Source organism: Prorops nasuta, unplaced genomic scaffold (genome assembly GCF_024137725.1).
Source record: "Prorops nasuta isolate Cenicafe-Biocafe unplaced genomic scaffold, Cenicafe_Pnas_1.2 PNAS00011, whole genome shotgun sequence".
Taxonomy (NCBI): Eukaryota; Metazoa; Arthropoda; class Insecta; order Hymenoptera; family Bethylidae; genus Prorops; species Prorops nasuta.
Genome location: NW_027116808.1, coordinates 178,802 through 200,661, shown reverse-complemented (window position 1 = coordinate 200,661; position 21,860 = coordinate 178,802). Strand labels below are relative to the sequence as shown.

The window sequence follows — 21,860 nt, the reverse complement described above, 5'->3', positions numbered from 1 at the left end:
CCTATCTTTCGTCATTATTAAAATTAGCTTATACCATTTATCAACACTTATTGTTCAATAGATAACAAATAACATTTATAAATGAATGGAATTAAAATTCAAAAACTTCAACACTGAATTAGGTCGTAGAATAAGCTGATTAAATATACGAAATTATGCCTGAATAATGTATTAAAATCTTAGTTTGTTGAAACATTTGTGTGGAATTATTTATTCTGCAAGGACATTTTAATCGTGTTCCTACACTTTATGAATTAAATTTTTGGATTACAGTTCCTCTGTTCATAATTTTTTCTAGATATTCTTTATATACAATCACTATTGCACCAAGTTTTTGCATTTCTATGAAAAAAAAAAGTTACTGGAATGATATTTGAAATTAATATATACAATTGAATATTTGTAGAATCTATTCGAAATTTCTTACTGGAAGGTTTTAATTAGTTGCATTATTACTAATAAATTCTTTTTAAGAATAATTTAAAGTGTATGATGAAGTTCAGTGTAATGTATCTCTTAAAATAGAATATTTGTATAAAATTCTGCACAATCGTTAAGTACATTTGAAACTTTAATAATTAAGTACTATTATATTCCTCTAATACTCGAATTACATTGTTTTTCCATTAATACTCTTATACATTGCTTGTATTAGTATCACCAAAATTTCTTTTATACCACAAGAATTATAATATTCCCAGCTATCAAATGAAATTCTTTTAACATGATTGTGGAGTTCTTTTTATGAAACAAAAAAAGTTTTTTCTTTTGACCTCTTCAAAATCACTTTAAGAATTCTATAAAGATACTTTCTGATATTATAAGAGTTGAAAAGAAGAAATAACTTTTTGCCTCATAAAATAGAACTCCTGAGGGATTCTTTTTGCTAGCCAGGTTTGTGACAATTGTTGTGGATACTTGTGTTTCAAAGCTTAGAAAACTTCAGAAAGGCACTATTATCTCTGCTATTATAAGTATGTAATAAAAATATATTTTCTCCAACTCTGCTTCTCTCTCAAACCACTAAACGTCTCACAGACAAAACTCTTTCTTGAAAACAGGGAGTTTTTGGAGACATAAGATTACGCAGGTAAGTTCAACATGATCAGAATATTAAATGGTTTTCAGAAGAAAAAAAAAAAGTTACTGACTTGCTCAGTTTAAGGAGCTCCTATGGTTTAGCTGCTATTAAGCTCAATATAGTTATATCTTAAAAGAAACAAGCTAATCATCTTTTCTCTCTTTTGTAAGAGTGATTCAATATTTGACCATGTTCAATTGAGCATGAATAATAATATTTATAAGTGTAAAACACCTTGATCATGAGAGAAATGATTCTGTTGATGTTGATGTTGATGATGGTGGTGGTGATGGTGAAAGTGGTGGTGATGAGAGCTTGATGATGTTGCATCATCATGCAGAGCTACTCCTGTCAAGTCCACAATTTCATCTGCATCCTCATCACTACCAGTAGCTGCACTTTGTGTAGACTGATGGCTTCCTGAAGATAATTGACTATTACGTGAAAACGAGCCTCTACGTGGTGCAGTTAAAGCAGCACGTTGATTTGCTGGCTTTACCGTAATTATGAGATTGGAAGAGTTTGCAATCATCATATCAGTTACCTAGTGCAAATTCATAGAATGAAATTTAATTAAACAGTAATAATGAAATTTAATTAAACAGTAATAATAAAATTTAAAGGAAAATCATTGATTATTAGCTGTACCTGATCAAGAGTTTTCCCAGCTACTTCTATTCCGTTAACTTCCAATACTTCATCATTTACTGCTAAAAGACCTGTACTCTCAGCTAAACCACCAGGAACCAACCTGCTGATAAAAACACCTGGAACTTTTTCAATTCCTCCACCAGCAGATGATGGTAATATTCTGAAACTTTCTCCATCTTTAATGTAAAATCCAAGTGGCTTATCACAGCCATGTTTCAATAACCTTACACGACGACAAGTTTCAGGTAAAATGTCAACATCAATGATTGCTGACACCTAATTTGTAGAATAGCTTTTATTTTTCAATTTTTAGTATTCTAAAACTTAAATAAGCAAGATATAAAACTTTACCTGTCTAAAATCATGAGGATTAGATATGGCTAATGATTTTGGTTTTGCTGGAGTACCACCAAGAATACTTGATATTAAATTTTTGGGTTTCATGGTTCCATATCCATTCATGTCTTCAAGCCGTATAAAAACTCTTAATAATGGTTTGGCAGCTAGCAATGCTCTAGCTAAATTATTATCATTATTGATGGGTAATAGATCTCCATCAGTCGGGTCTGTGTACCAGATAAAAAAGCTAAAGTCTGGCCCAATATCATGTCGCTCTGCCAACAGTTTTCTAAAATCCTCATAAGATATGGCTTCGTGACGTGTGATTGAAAATCTAATGATATCTGCATCAAACTAAAAAAATGTTATAATTAGCTCGTTAAATAGATTTGAAAAAAATTAAAACTCATTTGTAAATATAAGCATTGATTTTCTAAGAGAATAAAAAATTATCATAAATGATTCATCTATGATTAAGGGTGCATTCCAATAGAGGCGTGGGGAGGGGAGGGATCACAACGGTCGGAACTATACATTAGATGCATAGACGAAGAAAATATTTATCTCTCGCGGGTCTACTCGAAATGTCAATTTTGTGTGAAGCTTTTAAAGGCCCTTTTTATTTGCATTTAAAGAAGTCTTACATAAAATATTGATATCTCTTAGAATTATGATGATAAATACATTTTTATGTTTTAGCTTTCAGGCGTCTTAAATATCTACATATCTTGTGAACGTGTAAACGCCAAATGGAACGCGTCCCAAGTACAATGGTTTTCACTTTTTGTATTTTGCAGAATACATTCGATAAAAATATCTTAAAAACTAAGTTTACAATTAAACTTACTTTACTCTTGACTGCAATTATACCATTATCTACGTGATGATGAAGTTTGCTCTTAGACATGATTCAGAAGAATGCTGGAAAAAATAAGTCTTCAAATGAATTCCAACCCAACCTCAATGCGAAATTGGAGTTGACTTTTCTCGTGTTTATTCGTTTACTTTGATAAAGTTGTGTTTTTAACAACTGTTACAAGAAATTGCTAACTGTTCTCTTCGTATTAATCGTTATAATCACTCTCTACGTGATCAAAAAACACTTAGCTGCTGGAAATATTATAGATGGAGAATAGAATAATAGTTACAATACTGAAATACTGTTAGAATACACAGAATGGATTTCACTTAAGAAGGGCAACACAGCTGAACACAACTGCCATATTACTAATGTATACCCTGTTCAACGAAAGATCGCCAACAAACCGAGAGAAAATTCGTCCAGTTTGGTTAGACGGCTCCGCCTGTAACTGCGCGCGCAGCATGCTATACCCTGTTCAACGAGGGACGCCGAGCTTTCGCGCAGCACAAAATGACAGGAATGGCAGGGGAACCACGTGGTCTCTTATTCAGTCGACTTGAAAGCAATAGATATAGCATATACAATAATGTTTCGTTGCAACGGTTGCAACTTGCATTGCATGTTGCATTCAGTCTCCCCACCATTGAGACAATTGAGACTGACTCTGAGACTGAGACTAAGCATAGTGCATAGAAATACGTTTGAAATTGCAATAAATGTAAATGCTTCAAGGTAATGTTATCTTTAAAAAATTTTTTAATTATATTCGAAATTATAAAAACGATTGAGAAAGAATCGTTTTACTGAAATTAACTACGAAAATAAATAATTAGCAGCGAACGCAGAATATAGAATGTTTTCTCAGTCACACATGTATATAGCTTATCTTTTTCTGTAAGTCTTCACATTACCACATGAAGCTTTTTGTTTCAGAAAACTCCCTGATTCTGTTCTACGTTCAGTAGTAAATGGGAAAGCAAAACAAAGAATTTATATAATTTCACAGATTTGTACACATAATTAGAAAAAGTATAAAAATATACATGATAAAAGAAATATATTTTTAAAAATCATTCCCATTAATTAAAGAGTCGGATTCACCTGTTACGTTTATCAGGAATATTTTTATTTCATCGACGAAATTACCGACAATGTGATTAACATGATATCGGGCATTTTTTCAGTTTTTATATTGTGATACGGAATATTACGGAGCATTGATCATTACGATGATCGAATTTTCATCAAGCGCGCAGAAAGCTAAAAATGTTTTTCCATTTATCTCATCATGGTAGCTAGTGGTATATTTTTCTTGGATTCAAAATACAAAAGTTCTCTATAGGTATGAATCTAGCTTCGGTAGTCGGTATACTAATGTGCAAAATAATCAAGCGGTTTCCCTGTCCAGTCAGTTTAGGCACTCCTTCTGACAACCCCCGGAGGAACGTATCTTTTCTCGAGTTTATTGTCGTGTTTACCTAAAATTTACTACAAGTTGCATTCCCTGCATTAGCCCAAGTCTCGACTTCTCGACTCTCGTCCAGGTATTAAATCGTCCGTCTCTTCTGTCAGTATTTTCGTATGTGGACTTTAAATACTTTCTTCTCTAAATTATGAGATCAGGCTTTCCAGTGTAAAAATTACTATTTAGAAATATCAAAAAACATAAGAGATCAAATTTCTAAATTGAAAAAAAGATTGTCGGACGAATAATTTCGTTAAAGTTACAGTAGAATGTAAGATCAGGACGAATTTTGGACCAAAGCAAGAGATGTAATTTGCTATAAATACTATAGGTTAGACATTACGCTAAAGTCGAAAAAAATGCATTTTTTGAAAGGTTTCAGTAAAAGCGCCGAGATTTACGGAAATGAGAAATTTTTTAATAATTTTGTACATTTGTAGTAAGACAGAATTCATCCCTGGAGCCCCTGGAGGCCATCTATGTTTTGAATCCCTGAAAATACTAGTGGCGCCAACTGGTGCCATTTACTGCAACTTTAGCCCGATTTTAAATTAAACCGTTACTTTTTTAATAACGCTTATTGCTGCTGTTCAATCCTAGCTGAGGGTGAAGTATTTTGAAAAATTTCCAACTATAAAAAATTTTATCAGCTTAATTAATCAGGTTAATATTCACTATACTTGAAAAAGTAACCGTGCATGTATAAAAAATAGATAGATTTTTTTCTCTTGTATATTTTAATATAACAACTAAAAGAATCTACATTATAATCTCATGCTAAAATTTTGCCAAACATTTCCAGTCTTAATTTTATACAGCTGAACCTTTTAAGAGCGTTTTCGAAACTATATGTGTTAAGTGGAAATCTTTAATAGACCAATTTTCATCGGAAATAATCAAAACAAATTACTATTCGGAAAGTAACTAAAACGATTGTTCGAAAATGATTCGAGGATCAGTTAAGTAGAAAAGAAAGTAACTATTAAAGAAAGCAATGGAAAAAGCGTTCATATGTTTGTGGCAATAGGTACTTAAAATTGCTTAAAATCGTCGGCAGATAAAATGGTTCTTATTTATAATGACGTATTAATAACCGAATTCTAGTCACATAAGGACGTAAAAAGAACTAATTTTACTACCGACATATCAACTTACAGATACACCGTAGAGCTGTTAAAACAAATAAATTACTTTATGATGCTTCGAGCAGAAAATAAAGTTTATCAGAATTATATGACAATAAAAAATACATAAAACACATTATATTATGAAATTTAAATTCTCTGCACATTGGTATATAAACACAGTCTATATAGTTTGAAAATTCATTTAATATTGCAAAGTTATATACATAACTGATTTCTATTTAATATTTTTAACATGGATAAACACTTTTTGATGTTGTGTCTTCTTTTTGTAATAATAATATCCATCATCATTGGTGAGTACAATGAAAATATAAAATTCACAATATAAAAAGCTATGTATACACGGCTTGGATGAAATAATTTTGTTAAACCTTTCATTTCTGCTATTCATTTCCTATTTCTAATATAATTTTCAACTTATAGCTGATCCATATTTTGTCCTAATTATGAGAAAAAAAGGAGTGCCGCCATGCTATGGAGCTCTTATTACACAAAAACATGTTGTCACTGCATCCACCTGCGTCTGCTATTCGGGTGAAAACGCGACTACGCTGTCCGTGTTAACTCTTTCTGCAAAAGCTCATGGCTCGCTACGCCATCATTCGATCATTGATATACAATGCGAACCTATATTTTTCGATCCAAACGTAACGAAATCACATTTTGGAGGCGAAGTGGCAGTACTAGAAGTCAGTATATTGAGCAAAGGATTTTTTTATGTAGCGGAACTCCTCTCGAGTAAAATATTCCAATGTTTTACAGCTAAAAGATGACACCAAATTACCAATTCAAATAGATTCTGCATTTCCACCAGAAGGAGAAGTACTGTCTTATGATATTATTCAAACAGATTCAAAAGGAAATCAAGAAATACGTAGCGTACCCTTTACGGTCCTGGGGCTAAACAAATGTAAAGAATTAGGTATAACCATAGATGCATATGAAAAAGTGTGCGGACATGCAGACGTTTACGTAGCACCGATGCCGGTTAGTAAATGTTTAAATAATAATTAAAAGCAGATATTCTTGCATAAATATTGTACTGCATTAAAATGGTATGTTTTAGATCTAACTATAATATTATTATAGTAGTAAAGCGTTATATTTTATTGATTAACTCTTGTTTTGACATGGTACGGCGCGTCATTGACACACCCTACATACATATTAATAAACATATAGTATCAGAAACGTTTCTAAAACGCTCTAAAGTGTCAAACTGATTATGCAAACATACGAAAAACATTCCTGCTTTTATTTAAATCCTATTACCAAAAATTAAAAAATATTATTTTAAGAACAATAAATACTGTAAATTAATTAGATAAATTTTGGTAAAACTTTTAACAATAATTCTTAAGTTAGTCCAGTTAACATTAAAGCTACCGTTTCATGGTCGACGACGCGATTGTTGTAATCGTTAGTTGCGTACAAAGTTCTCGTATCATCGGTAATAATTCTCAGTTTTATGGATACGTTGAGACGTAACAGCAAGAACAATAAAAACTAAAATGAGCTCTTGAGCACGAAATCATAAGTTGCTTATTATATGAGCAAATTTTGATTTCTGGATTGCTGTGTAATTAAAATATAACGAGTTTTTCGATATTGTACAAAATTCTTATTTTAAATATGTTTTCAGATTCTGGGGTCTCCTGTTGTTGCAAATAACGACAAAATAGTAGGTATTGTTTACGAAATGCAACTTTCAGCTGAGGACCGTTCGCAAGCAGTATTTTTATTTAATGATATAACACGCAAAAACTCATCGTTTCTTTATGGAATTATCAAGCAGAAAGTCAATGCTTTTATACAAAATGAAACGCCTCTTCGTGTACGTCCAGCAGCAGAAACAGTTTTCTTACCAGATTTGCAATACAATCGTTTGAGAAGAGATCCAGGTAAGTTTTAATAAATATTAACAACCGTAAATTTTATTACAATATATTTTAAATAATTCTTATCATTTTGTTTATAGCTCACGAGCCATACTTGGTACATATAACATACGAATTGAGGTTCCAATGTTTTGGAGTTTTAATTACTACTCGCCATGCTCTCGCTCCAGCAGATTGTGTTTGTCAAGGCAACAAAGACGTCAAGAAGTTCGAAGTTTTCAGCATGCTAATCCTTGCTTACTCATCTACTGAAACAGCCAACCTGCGAACAATTTTTTGCGGTAATGATTATCACGAGACGGCCAGTAATATTGATATACAAAAAACTGCTATAATGGAGGTAGATTAAAAAGATCTAATTAATTAATAAGAAAATATTCGATGATCCCACTTTGATGTCATGGTAAATTTGTTACTTTTTCAGTTCACGAGCATAATGTATGATCCAGTTGAGATTGATGTAAAATTCCCTGATATAGGAGAGCCTATTTATTATACCATGAGTCGTTGGAATGGGACAAAATTAATGAAAGACGTTAAGTTCAGAGCTAAGTTAACAACTTCATGCGGTAAACTTAGTCTTCTTCCTGGCAGAAATACTTGCGGAGTGACAGATTTCCGAATTCCGGTGAGAAATTGAATTGTAATTTTGTATGAAATGTAAATATAATTTGGTAAATTCTTATATAATGTTTTCAGTCTGTAGGGGTACCGATAGTGTCGATGGAAGAGAAGGTGGTTGGTCTTGTAGAAGCTGTAGGGCAAGACTCGAAGAACGAAAATATCTTCTCTTACATTGATATAACAAATATTCTGCCGTTTGTGAAATATCATATAGATGAAGCTTATTTCGACATATTCAGAAATAGGACAAATAGCCATTTATCTCACCGAGATTTTGCAGCATCCGACCATTGGACGCCTATTCAGCAGACTAAAAATTTATACGATCAGCCGAGTATGATAAAAGCCCCATTTGCAATATTAATTTTAAAAAAATGTAATTTTTAACATTTCGTTTTTAATTCTAGCTGACGAATCTTACTTGATGCAAATTAAGATAAAGGATATGGGTGAATGTCCTGGGATTTTAATAACAATGAGTCATGTCTTGACAGCTGCTGAATGTGCTTGTGGTATACAGTTAAAAGATATAAGTTTACTACAGTATGAATTTTTAAATTTTACTGGATATTCTGATATCCATGCAAACCAAGTAGTATGTTATGGAAAGCAAGAAACTGCAGTAATATTCGTAATTATTTTAAACATTTTCAGAAATTTAGAGCATTCCTATTAATATTTATTTAATTTATTATTAATTAAAATTATGTTTTAGTTGGATACAGGGATTTACACACCCGTTCGTGTTATTGATGAATTCTCAGAAGGGGATGAACGAATATATTATACTGTTTATGATCATGTAGAGTCTGTAATTGTAAGAGTGTTAGCTACTGTTGAAAACTATGAATATTGTACTCAAAGTACCACCCTCAAGCTTTATCCAACAAGAAGATTATGTGGAAAAGTTATCATTAATGACCCTCAAAGACGACCTGTGAGTCTTTCTGGAATTTTTCTTGTAATTACTTCAATTATTCTGCACTAATTTTTTGTTTTATTGTATCAGACTATAGGTACACCAGTTATATCTTTGGATAACAGATTAATCGGTGTGGTTTTTGATATAGCTGAGAGTGCCAACAAGAGACAGATATTTTCTTATACAGATGTTACCGATATTTTAGATAAATTGTATACTCTTATTCCCAAAAATTTGTTCAGACCCACACAGGCTGACTCGCATGGACTGCGAGAAAATCGATTTTCAGCAGATCTATCGATGCCTTTAGAAATAACTAGAAATTTGTACGATTATCCAGGTAAAAATCATTATTTTCGATTTATAAACATTTTTAATAACTCACTACAATAACAAAAATATTCTCGGGACACCTTTAGAAGACTTCAAGAATATCCTCATGTCCAGTAGACATGTTTAAAATGTTCTCTGAACATGGTGTGCTATCGGAGCGGTTAATTTTTTATTTGCTTCACAGATGACCTGCCTTATTTGGTGCATATTAGAACGACAAAAAACACAACGATGCACTGTGCTGGGGTTTTAATCACAGATACTCACATTCTAACACTAGCTGATTGTGTTTGTCATTTTACAAAAGATGATTTGATTGTATTAGCTTCTGACAGTTTCATATATGGCAGTAGCCATACGTATACTGTTAGATCAATTACTTGTCAGCCTGCTCTACATGGTACCAGCACGAATCACTTATCAGCTGTACTAAAAGTGAATACTGCTCTTATAATTTTATTTCATTTTGTTTGTTAATTGGTTATTCATGAGCTAACTTTTATCTTGTAGCTCGTGACCAACACATTTGATCCAATTAGAATAGCAAAAGTCTTCCCATCAACTTATGCATTATATTACACTGTATTTAATCCAGTTACTAGGAAAATTTCGAAAATACTTTCCTTTGTAGAAGACGAAATTTATTGTAAACGAACAAGACTTCGTCAATATCCTGGTAATTCGAACTGTGGCAAAGTGTCTATACGTGTAGATAACAAACAACCGGTAGATGATTCTTTTCTAATTGAACCGATAAGTGTAATTAGTATTGTTAAAATAATAAGTAATTTTTATGGATACCTTAGGAATTGGGCACGCCTGTAATATCACAAACTAACGAATTAGTAGGCTTAGTATTTGACGTTAAAATAATGCCGGGTAATCGAACGGTATTCTCTTACACCAATGTTGTCGATATTCGTCCATTTTTGAATGCACAAATTGATAAAAGGCTTTACAGAAAGCCAAAAGCTATTACTGAAGGCACACGTTATACAAGACATTTTTCAGCTGACGCATTACTAACGCCACTGAAAACAACAAATTTATATGACGGATTACGTAAGTAGCGATGTAAAATACTTGTAATTCATCATTAATATTTATTGCTCTATTTTCAGATGACTTCCCATATTTAGTATTTATCAGAGAGAAAATATCGAGAAATACTATAGGTTCTGGTGTTCTCATCACACATTTTCATGTATTAACAGCCTATAGTTCTATTTGTATGGGTGACCGCGATTACCAAACATTAGAAATTATTACGGAAGATGCCTATGTATATTTCGGACCAGTATCAATAGATATTAGAAATGTATATTGTGAAATATCCAAGAAAAGTTGGTTAGAACGCAGTGCGATTATCCATGTTAGTTTTTTAATAGTCTTTCAACGATCGTTTAAATAATTTTACTATCGATATTTTTTCATACACGTGTATTATATTTAAAAATGATAATTTGACACGCTGATAGAACTTTGCTTTTATCTATTAATTATCTTAATTTTGTCTTCCAGCTTTTATCGTCAACTCCGACTCCTGTGAATTTAATAGATGAAGCTACTGATCTATCCGGAAGTGAATACATATATTATACTCTATTTAACAGACAAACGCTGAAAATTACAAAAGTTCTTGCTCTTTACGAGGATAATGCATATTGCAATAATTACGGTCTCATGAATAGTCCCTTAAGGAAAGGTTGTGGCAAGATAATCGCACCAGAGTTAAATGAATACATGGTAAGCATAGTTGAGACAATTTTTATCAAGCAAAGGGAAAAAATGTTTCAAATGTTTTGATTGTCATAGATGGCAGGAACGCCCGTGCTCACAAGAGACAATAGATTAATTGGAGTAGAATATGAAATGAAAACGAATTCGAATAATGAAACCGTTTTTGCATTTACTAATATTAATACAATTCGATCATTTTTGAAAGATCATATAAATCCAAATCTCTATAGTGTTAGGATGCCGGAAAATAAAACATTATCGGATATACCATTTTCAGCCGATGTTCCTTTACACAAACGTAAAACAAAAGGTAAGCTTTTTATACCACTGTTTCCCTAAGTATGTTATTTCGCAACTACATTTACTTTTTTATTCTAGTTGACAATCCATTTTTGGTGCTTTTTAAACAACCTAATAGTGAAAAACCTGATTGCACAGGTGCTCTTATCACACCAACTATTATTCTGACACTATCGAGCTGTGTTTGTACTAATCGTGGAAAAAATATACAAATATATACTTCATCCACATATTTGTTTAAAGATAAGAAAATATTACATCCAAAGAAACTTATATGTGAACCTAAAATTGGTTCACTTACTAACGAGAAGGCTAAAATTGCTATTGTAAAGGTAAATTAAAATTATCCTTATTATGTTGTGGTACTTATATTATATTTAAGGTATATTAAATTAAATATATATTTTAGATTAATTTACCTCGAGATAGCCCTATCGAATTGTCTTTCTATTATTTAAATAGGAAAGTTGTCTCCTATGTTGTGCCATTTGTTAAGAATGACAGAATTTTGGTGAAAAGTCTTCCAGCTGAAAGTGTTCACACAGAAGAATGTACAGAGAGTAATCTAGCTACATTTGATGAGAGAAACAATTGTTTGAGGATTACATGGAATGATGGTTCAAATATAGTAAGTTTAGTCTATTTTAATTAAGAAAATGATTTATAAAATTGTATTACTGGATGAAAATTAAATTTCATATTGCAGTATCCTGGGACTCCGGTAATTACTAATAGTAAACTTAGTGGTTTAGTTTATGATATTCCTGGGACTCGTCATAATGGAAGTACAATTGCCTACGTTGATCTATTTAATGTGCAAACCTTTATATTTGATAATATAAAGATGAAAGAATTAAACAGGTTTTTAGAATACGAAACCGTTCAGTATACAATAGATCCAAATACCTTCACATCAAGTAAAATCGATATTTTCAGTAAGCCAACGAAGCTTTATGATTACACTCGTACGTTTATTATACCTTCATAATGGTCACTTAAATCATAAAATATTGTAATTGTAGTTAACAGAAAATTTTCTATATTTTATACAGATTACAGCGCAAAATCTTTTTCATATTTGGTACTCATTTCTGGTTATAATGAAATCCTTGAAAGGTGTCATGGATTTTACGTTTCTTTAAGGCATGTTATGACTTCATCCAAATGTATGTGTTTTGCTAGATTGGAAAATGAGGTTCAAACATATCAAATGTACTACCGAAAGCTACAAATATATAAACCAGTGGCCCAAACACAACCGGAAACTGTAGTATGTCCGAACCAAGATGATCATCCATCAGCCATGGTCGATCTAAGTAAATCTGTAGCAATATTTACTGTCAGTTTCCCACGCGTTAAATGTAATTATTTATCATAATTCACGTGTAAAAAAAATTAATATTTCAATTCTTTTCCAGCTTAACGAATCCCTTGCTCTTATGCCAGATATGGTTTCTCGCATTAATGTGGCACATAAAGCGGATGTACCAGTCGTGGTCAATACAACAGTATATTATTTACAGACCTTAAGAACAAAGGAATCGCTTCTTTATGATTTTTATCTTTCAAAAGCTATAATTGTGGATAGAGAAGAATGCATTGCAAATGGAATACACCTTTTCCTTACCAACAATTTCTGCGCGAAAGTAGATAATCGTAAGAATATACCTGTGAGTTTAAAATTTTATATTTTATTTTAATATTTTCTCATGGTTAACTTAGCAATAGTTATAGTGATGATTAATTAATTCATTACTATATTCTATACTTTTTATAGTTACATGGAACTCCTCTGCTCACAGAAGATAATGACGTTTTCGGTGTCGTTACTCATGGTAGATTAGGTGCCAACAATTCTGAAGTTTACATTGGATACTCAAAAATAGATGATGTCATGGATTTCTACTATCGTGTTACAGCAGCTGTTTAATGGGATTGGAAACTGAGAGAATACGATTGTTTTATCATTGATAATAGTGCACATAGGAATCAGTTTGAAAATAACATACTTTTTTGATCCTACGCAATGCAAATAGAATATTAGTCGCCAAATAAGTACTTTTGTAATGAGTGCATAAAATACTAAGGAATTTGTATTATATTTTAAGTATTCAATACCTTTCTTGATAGCTTGATTAAATCTCTTAGCGTGCACTTTCCTACTATACAAGTGCCCATCAAACTATACTTGAGATAAAATAAACAACAAAAGCATATGCAAATATTATAGTTCAATTCGTAAGGAGCTTTTCCCCTGAGGAAATTGAAATTTTTGCCGACAAAATATTAAAAATTATAATAATAGAATTATCATCATACTACAGTCATAAACGCATATCTAACATTGATAAATTTTATATGAGTATAGTGTGGGAAATAATTAAATTACGTAAATTGATTTTTATTCAACTTAAGCAACAATATTGTAACATTATTGCTTTATTTTCTACTTATAGATATTTTAATATAGAATCACATTTGAAATTGATCCACTCAATGTTTCAAAGTCAAAGAACTACTTCTATGTTATATTTGCGAAATGGATAAATACGTGATGGTCTCGTACCTTCTTTTTACCATATTAATATCATTCATTATTGGTAAGTAACAAAACAAATAATATTCATTAAAAAAAAGTAAAGAGAGTGGATTAAACTTGTTTAAAACTTAATTTATGCAATACAAGGCATTAATTTTTATTTCTGATTTATAATTTAGCGGATCCGTATGTTGTGCTAATTTCGAAGAAAGATCAAAGTACTCTTTGCCAAGGAGCTCTTTTCACACCAAAACATATTATCACAGCATCAGTATGTGTCTGCTATGGGGAGAATACCAATCCTGTGAATGTAATAAGTTTTGATACGAAACTAAATAAATCTAAACTAAATGACGTCGCAAATGTGCATTGCGAAAGTGTAGGTTTGGAAAAAAATGAAACTGTACGTCATATTGGTCACGAAATCGCTATAATAGAAGTTAGTATAGAATAAAAGTTATTATATATATAGATATTGAGTTAATTAAGATTCTATGATGTGTTATTAATTTTGTTTCTTACAGTTGAAAGAAGAAATGCAATTACCAATTAAAGTAGCTGGCAGTTTTCCATCTACCAAAAGTGTATTACTTTATAGTACTGTTAAAAACATGTTCAATGGTGTCGATGTGAAGCTTCGTACCGTTCCATTTGTTGTATATGGTACAGAAAGCTGTAAGCAGTATGGAATAGTAACAGCTCCGCATAATCGTGTTTGCGGACGTGCAAATGTTTATAGAGCACCAATGCCGGTTAGTGATGATCTCACGAATAAATATAAATTGTTTTAAACAAAGTTGTTCATATAAGTAAAAATGAGTATTTATATAATTACTCGAGACTTTTCGATTAACGATTCTTTATTTTATGTGAGTTATTTAAATAATGAAAAAACAATTTTGTTCATGTATACAAAACGGGTATGAACTGCTTGTGCCTTTTCGATTAACGACCTTTTATTTTATTTGGATCTATTAGATTATAAAAAACCACTTAAGAGTAATTGTGGTTGCAAATATTAATTTTAAAAAGAGTAGAAATATTGTATATGAAAGAAGCATGTACGCTTAGCTAAAGCTATCAGTATTTTACGATCTCCAAAATTGCTTTTCGCTAGTTTGGTTCAAGGTTTTAGTGCACGCGCAGCTATTTTAACGAATAATATCTATTTTTAATGACAAATTATATTACGGTAATTATTTGTATTATTATTATCATCAGTATATATTTATCATCTTAGAAAAGGCAATAACGCAGTTATAAATATTGATGAAACAGCGTAATCGATAAATTTTAAAAGTTAATAGTTAATCGAAAAAATAAAAATATTTTCTTTTTGCTTTATTTTCAGTATTTGGGGTCAGCTGTGATTGACAACTATGATAGATTAGTGGGGATTATTTATGAAATACAGAATGATTTTACAGATCTTTCAAGGATTCTATTATCCTATAATGATTTAACTCGTCCAAATGAGTTTATTAAAAGCGTCTTAAAACAAGACTACAGCAAGTTCTTTAGAAACGATTATAAGCCTCTTCATATAAGGCCTGCAGCAGAAGTCAGTTTCCAGCCAGATGTACAACTCAGTCGTTTGAGAAGGGATCCATGTAATTTTGCATTAAATCTACAAATTAAAAATTTGTTATAAATTATATTTAAGAGAATTAATTTCTTTTGTAGCTCATGAACCATATTTAGCACATATAACGTTAGCACACGACAAATCTATAAAATGTTTTGGTGTTTTGATCACTAGTGAACACGTTCTAGTCCCAGCAGATTGCGTTTGTGATAAAAGAGACAGTCCAGAATCATTCGACGTTTATGGTGCACTGTCCGTGATTGGTTCGCTTGCTTCAAAAAATAAGCCAAGAGAAATATTTTGTGGTGTTGATTATGAAGGAATAGACTTTAATTTTGATATAAAGAGAACTGCTATATTGGAGGTACAAACATTAATAATCAAATAAGTTTAAAAATAAAACTTCGAGATTAATAATCTTTTGTTTTTAGTTACAAAGCTTAACATATGATCCAATTGAAATAGATACAACTTTTCCAAAAGAGGATGATCCCATTTTTTATACTATAAGCACTATAGTTGGATATTCACCAATGAAAGATATGAAGTTCAGAGCAAAAATAACATCTTTTTGCGCCGATTTAAAATTAACTCCTGGCAGAAATAATTGCATATACACAGCATATAAAGAACCAGTAAGAAAAATCAAACTACGATATTATAAGCCCACATTAGCCTTGTAAAAATTGAATAGTCATTTGATTTGAAAGAAAAGTTTGAAAAAGATCTAAAAATCAAGATCCAAATATTGATTAAAATTTCACAGAAATTTAATTTCTTGTATAAAGTAGTTACAAGATCAATTATTTTATATACAACATTAATTATAATTTAAAAAAAAAACATTAATTAGTTTATTCATTTTTTAGATCATGGGAGTACCTATAGTCTCGTTAAGTGAGAAACTCGTAGGTATGGTGTACCACGTAGGCCCTTCCGAGGACCACCGTAATGTTTTCACTTACATAGATGTGACAAACACTATCCCATTTGTGAAAAGTAACATAGAGGAAGCCTATTTCGAACGATTCAAACCTGAGACCAGTGATTTAACTCACCGAGATTTTGCAGCATCTTACCACTGGGCGTCTCTAGAACAAACGAAAAACCTATACGATAGTCCAGGCATGATAAAAATTTCATTTGTAATACTAGTTAAGAAATAGGAATTTTTCTAAATCACACTTTTCTCAGGTGACAGATCGTATTTAGTTTTGATAAGGACAAAGTCAAAATACGCATGTAATGGAGTTTTAATCACAGAGTCTCACGTTTTAACATCACAATGCGCTTGTGATTCAGAGCCTTCTGATATAATTGTAGAGCAATTAGAGTTTTTTGCTAATAAGCAATATTTTCAATATCGTCCAATAATGGTAAACTGCTTCAAGGAACAGAAGACTGCAATTTTACATGTAATTATTGTTTAAATTCACAAATTCAGTACCGTAATCAGATTTGCCAAAGGTTGCTTTTTTACAGCCAAATTGAACCAAAATACAATTATATATCATCTTTTTTTATGCACGTAATACATTATTGGATTTCAGTTATAAAATAGCAATTTCTGGTAACTCTCACCTTGCCTAGAGTGTGCTGTGGTTTACTGCAATATAGTAAAAAAAAATTTCAGTTGGATGTAGCTCTGGAAACACCTATCAGACTCATTGAATACTTTCCAAAACCGTTAGAGCGAGTTTATTATACTGTTTATGATGTGCGTAAGTCGGTAATCGTGAGAGTCTTAGCTACTGTTGAAAAAAATCATCACTGTGTCAGGGACGTACTCATTTTTGATTTGAATAAATTTTCATGTGGAAAAGTCATAAAAAATAATCCTGATAGAGAGCCGGTAAACCAAATCGAATTGAGTGCCTTTGACGAAAGTACTTGAGCTTATTCAATTTTTTTAAATTTCAGGTCATAGGAACACCCGTATTGAGTATGGATAATAAATTAATTGGCACAGTTTTCTTCAATGGAATTAATCCAAATAAAAGAATTATATTTTTTTTTACTGATGTCACTTATATTTATAATAATTTGCGCAATATAATCAACCCTAAAATGTTCAAAGTTATATCACCTCTAACGGAGGCTTTGAAGGAAAGTAAATTTTCAGCCGACCTTGCTCTTCCTCGCGAAATAAATGTGAATTTATACGATTTTTCAGGTAGGTACTAATATTTTTCATAAAGATAATATCGAATCTAAATTGTTTAATTTTAATTTACTTCTCAGATGACCTGCCTTATTTGGTATTCATAAGGGATAAGACGGAGAAGATAATATGTCCTGGCACAATGATAACGAACACTCATGTTTTAACACTTGCTGATTGTGTTTGCAAAATACCGTACACTGAACTCACTTTAATATCCTTCGAATACTATAAATTCGGTGATAAATATGTCTACTACCCTGGAAACGTATATTGTGAACCTGCACTCAAAGGCCAGCCAAATGCGAACTATTTATCAGCTATATTAATAGTTAATAATACTTTTAATATTTTAATTAGGATACTCAGTTTCATCTCTCATAATTGGTTATTCATGAGATATATTAGAAAATTATGATGATTGAAAATATGTATATGTATATTTATTACTTTATTTTAGTTTTGATATAATTTTTTAGTTGGCAACAAACACATTCGACCCTGTTCGATTAGCAGTTGCCTCTCCAACGACTTATGCAATGTACTACACTGTCTTTGACAAAGGTACGAAAAATATTACAAAAATCCTATTTTTTGTAGAAGACAAAATTTTCTGTAAAACAACACAGCTTCAGTTTTATCCTGGTATTTCAACTTGTGGCAGATTGATTGTAGATCATATTGACAAACAACCAGTAAATATATTTATTTCGGTTTTTTAAAATATTTGTTACAACCATAACATTAGTTCAATAATTTTTAGAGCCTGGGCACACCTGTAATATCAATAACCAATGAATTAATTGGTTTAATTTTTGACATTAAAACAATGGAAAATGGTCGAACTGTATTTACGTACACCGATATCATCGCTACACGTCCATTTTTGGACTCTGAAATTGATAAAAGACTATATAGATCTTCATTAGCTTATAATAGGCCATTATATGAAAAGTCTTTTGCAGCTGACGTAGCATTGAAGCCAGTGCAAACAACAAATTTATATGATAAAAGACGTAAGTAGCAATATAGTGTACTTAGTATTCGTTATTATGACTTATTTTTTATTTTCAGATGATTCTCCGTACTTAGTATTCATTAGAGATAAAGCATCGAGAGAAATTCTAGGTGCAGGTGCTCTTATTACCAATGGTCATGTCTTGACAGCTTATAGTGTGGTCTGTCAACAAAAAGATTTACAAACTATAGAAGTTCTAACTGAGAGGACCTACAAATATTTTGAACCACTTTCTGTAGACATTAAGACAGTACATTGCGAGGATTCGAAAAAATATGTAATAGAACGTAGCGCAATTATAGAAGTAAATTTTGCTTTCTTTAAATTCCGCAAGAATAATTTATGAAACAATGTTTTCTATTAAATATCATTTAATTTCTGTTAAACAGCTATTATTTTCAACTGACACCCCTGTGCAAGTAATGGATGAATCTGTCAATTTACCTTTACACGAATATATACATTATACTATATTTGATAATACTACACATAAAATTACAAAGGTTCTTTCTCTTCATGAGGATCAAGAATACTGTAATAGTTACAGACTTCAGCGTAGCCCAAGCAGCGTAGGCTGCGGAAAAATTCTCAAGTCCTATAAATTAATAGATCCTGTAAGTGTACTTGAAAGTATGAACTCTGAGCAAAATAATATAATATTTTTAAATGTTTTTAATGTTATAGATAATAGGAACGCCCGTACTTACGATAGACAATAAATTAATTGGAGTGGTATATGAAATAAAAAAAAATAAAAATGGTGCAGTTTTTGCTTATACGAACGTTATTCAAAGTCGACTATTTTTGAATGAACATATTAATCGAAAGTGGTATAAAGTTGCAAAAGCAGAAAATATAACAGTGTCGGGGACTCGATTTTCGGCCGATATTCCTTTACACAAACGTAAAGTTAAAGGTAATAAATTTTTAATAAAATAAGTGAAATTGTACTTACTTCTTTTTATTTATATATCGATATATTTTTATTCTAGTTGATAATCCATTTTTGGTACTTCTGAAGCCTCGCCATAGTAATGTGCCTCACTGCGCGGGTGCTCTTATCACATCTACTCATATTTTGACATTAGCACGTTGTGTTTGTAAGCAAGCTGATAATCTTGTAGAGATACATACCTCATCCACTTATTTATTTCATAAAACACCAGTACTTTATTCAAAGGAAGTTACATGCGAACCTGATAACGATAGTGATATTAATGCGATGGCTAAGATTGCTATTCTTAAGGTAAATTGAAATATATATATATATATATATTATATACATTCTATAAAAAGAGCTTAATTGAACAATTTTAACATATTTCAGATCGAAACACCCCGCCATAGCCCTATTGAAATGTCTTTCATGCATTCGAAATCGGGAAGCATTTCTTACATTGTGCCATTTAATAGGGAACAAAAGTTTTTTGTTAGAAGTCTTCCAGCTTTAAGAGCTTTTCAAGCAGATTGCATGAAGGATGAAGTCCATGCATTCAATAATACTAACAATTGCTTAAAAATTATATGGGACGATGGCTCAGAACTCGTAATAATAATTTTTAGTATTAACTATACTCTCTGTGCTTTTTTCTGTGTTAACTAATAGAAAAGATTTATAGGAAGTGCAGAAAGTACGGTTAATACGAAAAAAAAGAAAATAATAGTATGATATTTTAATTAAACAAATTTACAGTATCATGGGTCACCTGTAATCAATAATAATAAACTGATTGGTTTAGTCTATGACTTTCCTACGAAGGCTCATAATGGCAGCACGTTTGCTTATATAGACCTGATTTATGTACAAAAATTTATGTTTGATGAAATCACTGAAGAAGAATTATCTACATTCTTGGATTTCGATGACGAAGACGATGATCTATTAGCTATTGATGGATTTACATCATCTAGAATAGATGTCTTCAGCAGGCCTACGAAGCTTTTCGCTTTTGCTTGTAAGTCTTTTTCGGATACAAAAGATTGAATTAAATTTTTATTAAAAATTACATTTTTTGTTTATATCACAGATTACAACGCTATGTACTTTTCCTATCTTGTATTAATTTACAAAGATAATGTACTAATAGAGTCGTGTCATGGAGTTTACATTTCCTTCAAACATGTTATGACTGCAGCTGAATGCATCTGTCTTGACTTGGATGATCCAAATATTAAAATACAGGTGTATCATATGTATTATCGTCAATTATATTTATATAAAGAATTCATTTTTACAAATCCGGAAACTGTTTTGTGTCCTGACAAAAATGATCATCTACTGGTAACATTTGATATCAGTAAAGAAACCGCAGTATTTACAGTAAACTCCATATGTTTAATATAGTAAATCCTTTTTTTAACACTAATAAAAAATATTCATGATAAAAATCTTTCAGCTCGATGAATCGTTAACAGTTATGCCCGAAGGGACTTCTCGAATTCATTTGGCACACAGAGCATTTGTACCCACTTTTGACAATACTACCGTGTATTATTTATGCCCATCCAGAACAAACGAAGGTTTGGTTTATGAAATCCAGGTTACGACAGCTCTAATTGTAAATGAACAGGAATGTATTGATAATAAAATATCAGTTTCTGAATCAGAAAAACTCTGTGCAAGGACTTTTAATGATAAACGTAAACCGGTATGATTTAATTTTAATTTGCACAGTTTTATTATTTTCACACAATATAATTTTAAACGATTGTTTTTTTATAGGTACTTGGAAGTCCTTTGCTCACGGAAGATAATGATGTCTTTGGAGTTATTAATTCTGTTACAAAAGGCATTAACAGTGATGTTTTTTATATTGGATACATTCATATAAACAATAATATAAAGTTCATAAATCGTGCATTAGCATCTATTTAATTAAGTAACGATCACTGAAAAACTATAAATATAAAAGAAATCCTTGCACAAACGATATCTGCAGTCTATACTGAGTCTATTTTAATATTGGTATTTACTATTATTTATAGTCGACCTAATGTGCATAAGCTAGTCGGGCTTTAGATGCATTCTGTTTTCGAAAAAGTCTATATACGGTAAAATTACTTTTTATTTTAACAATTATCAATAATCTTTTAATTAATTTCTTATTTAAAAAAGTCACACCATGATTCTACTATAATATTAATAAGGCTGTATATAAAACGGTGACAGTTTAAGTATGCAATACTGTATTAAA

At 31.2% G+C, this 21,860-nt stretch overlaps 3 protein-coding genes across 4 annotated transcripts; 2 read left to right on the top strand and 1 right to left on the bottom strand.

Moving 5' to 3' along the window:
• Window positions 1-1,129: 1,129 nt before the first annotated feature.
• On the bottom strand, window positions 1,130-3,582 carry par-6 (partitioning defective protein 6). Its single transcript, XM_066733625.1, has 4 exons — window positions 2,919-3,582; window positions 2,084-2,425; window positions 1,730-2,008; window positions 1,130-1,625 (listed from the first exon to the last, which is right to left on the bottom strand). The coding sequence occupies exons 1-4, from the start codon at window positions 2,976-2,978 to the stop codon at window positions 1,299-1,301; spliced, it is 1,008 nt and encodes a 335-aa protein (XP_066589722.1). The 5' UTR covers window positions 2,979-3,582; the 3' UTR covers window positions 1,130-1,298.
• A 2,177-nt stretch (window positions 3,583-5,759) lies between these two features.
• On the top strand, window positions 5,760-13,464 carry LOC136777553 (uncharacterized). The gene is made up of 22 exons (XM_066733943.1): window positions 5,760-5,839; window positions 5,970-6,235; window positions 6,309-6,533; window positions 7,189-7,447; window positions 7,525-7,784; window positions 7,869-8,072; window positions 8,144-8,402; window positions 8,476-8,699; window positions 8,784-9,005; window positions 9,078-9,330; window positions 9,508-9,758; window positions 9,834-10,049; window positions 10,130-10,385; window positions 10,445-10,695; window positions 10,845-11,069; window positions 11,139-11,373; window positions 11,442-11,695; window positions 11,773-11,991; window positions 12,070-12,328; window positions 12,416-12,702; window positions 12,782-13,033; window positions 13,141-13,464. Exons 1-22 carry the CDS (start codon window positions 5,779-5,781, stop codon window positions 13,291-13,293), a joined length of 5,091 nt encoding a protein of 1,696 aa, XP_066590040.1. The 5' UTR covers window positions 5,760-5,778; the 3' UTR covers window positions 13,294-13,464.
• Window positions 13,465-13,710: 246 nt separating this feature from the next.
• Window positions 13,711-21,860, top strand: LOC136777554 (uncharacterized). Of its 2 annotated transcripts, none has more exons than XM_066733945.1 (22): window positions 13,711-13,963; window positions 14,082-14,341; window positions 14,427-14,654; window positions 15,254-15,512; window positions 15,586-15,851; window positions 15,919-16,122; window positions 16,357-16,612; window positions 16,682-16,902; window positions 17,121-17,339; window positions 17,408-17,660; window positions 17,729-17,979; window positions 18,128-18,343; window positions 18,412-18,664; window positions 18,723-18,970; window positions 19,056-19,280; window positions 19,351-19,582; window positions 19,659-19,912; window positions 19,994-20,212; window positions 20,360-20,621; window positions 20,694-20,848; window positions 21,063-21,314; window positions 21,389-21,860. In XM_066733945.1, the coding sequence occupies exons 1-22, from the start codon at window positions 13,903-13,905 to the stop codon at window positions 21,539-21,541; spliced, it is 4,947 nt and encodes a 1,648-aa protein (XP_066590042.1). In that variant the 5' UTR covers window positions 13,711-13,902; the 3' UTR covers window positions 21,542-21,860. The 2 variants fall into 2 exon arrangements, with proteins under 2 accessions (XP_066590042.1, XP_066590041.1); XM_066733944.1 differs by having other exon boundaries at window positions 20,694-20,986.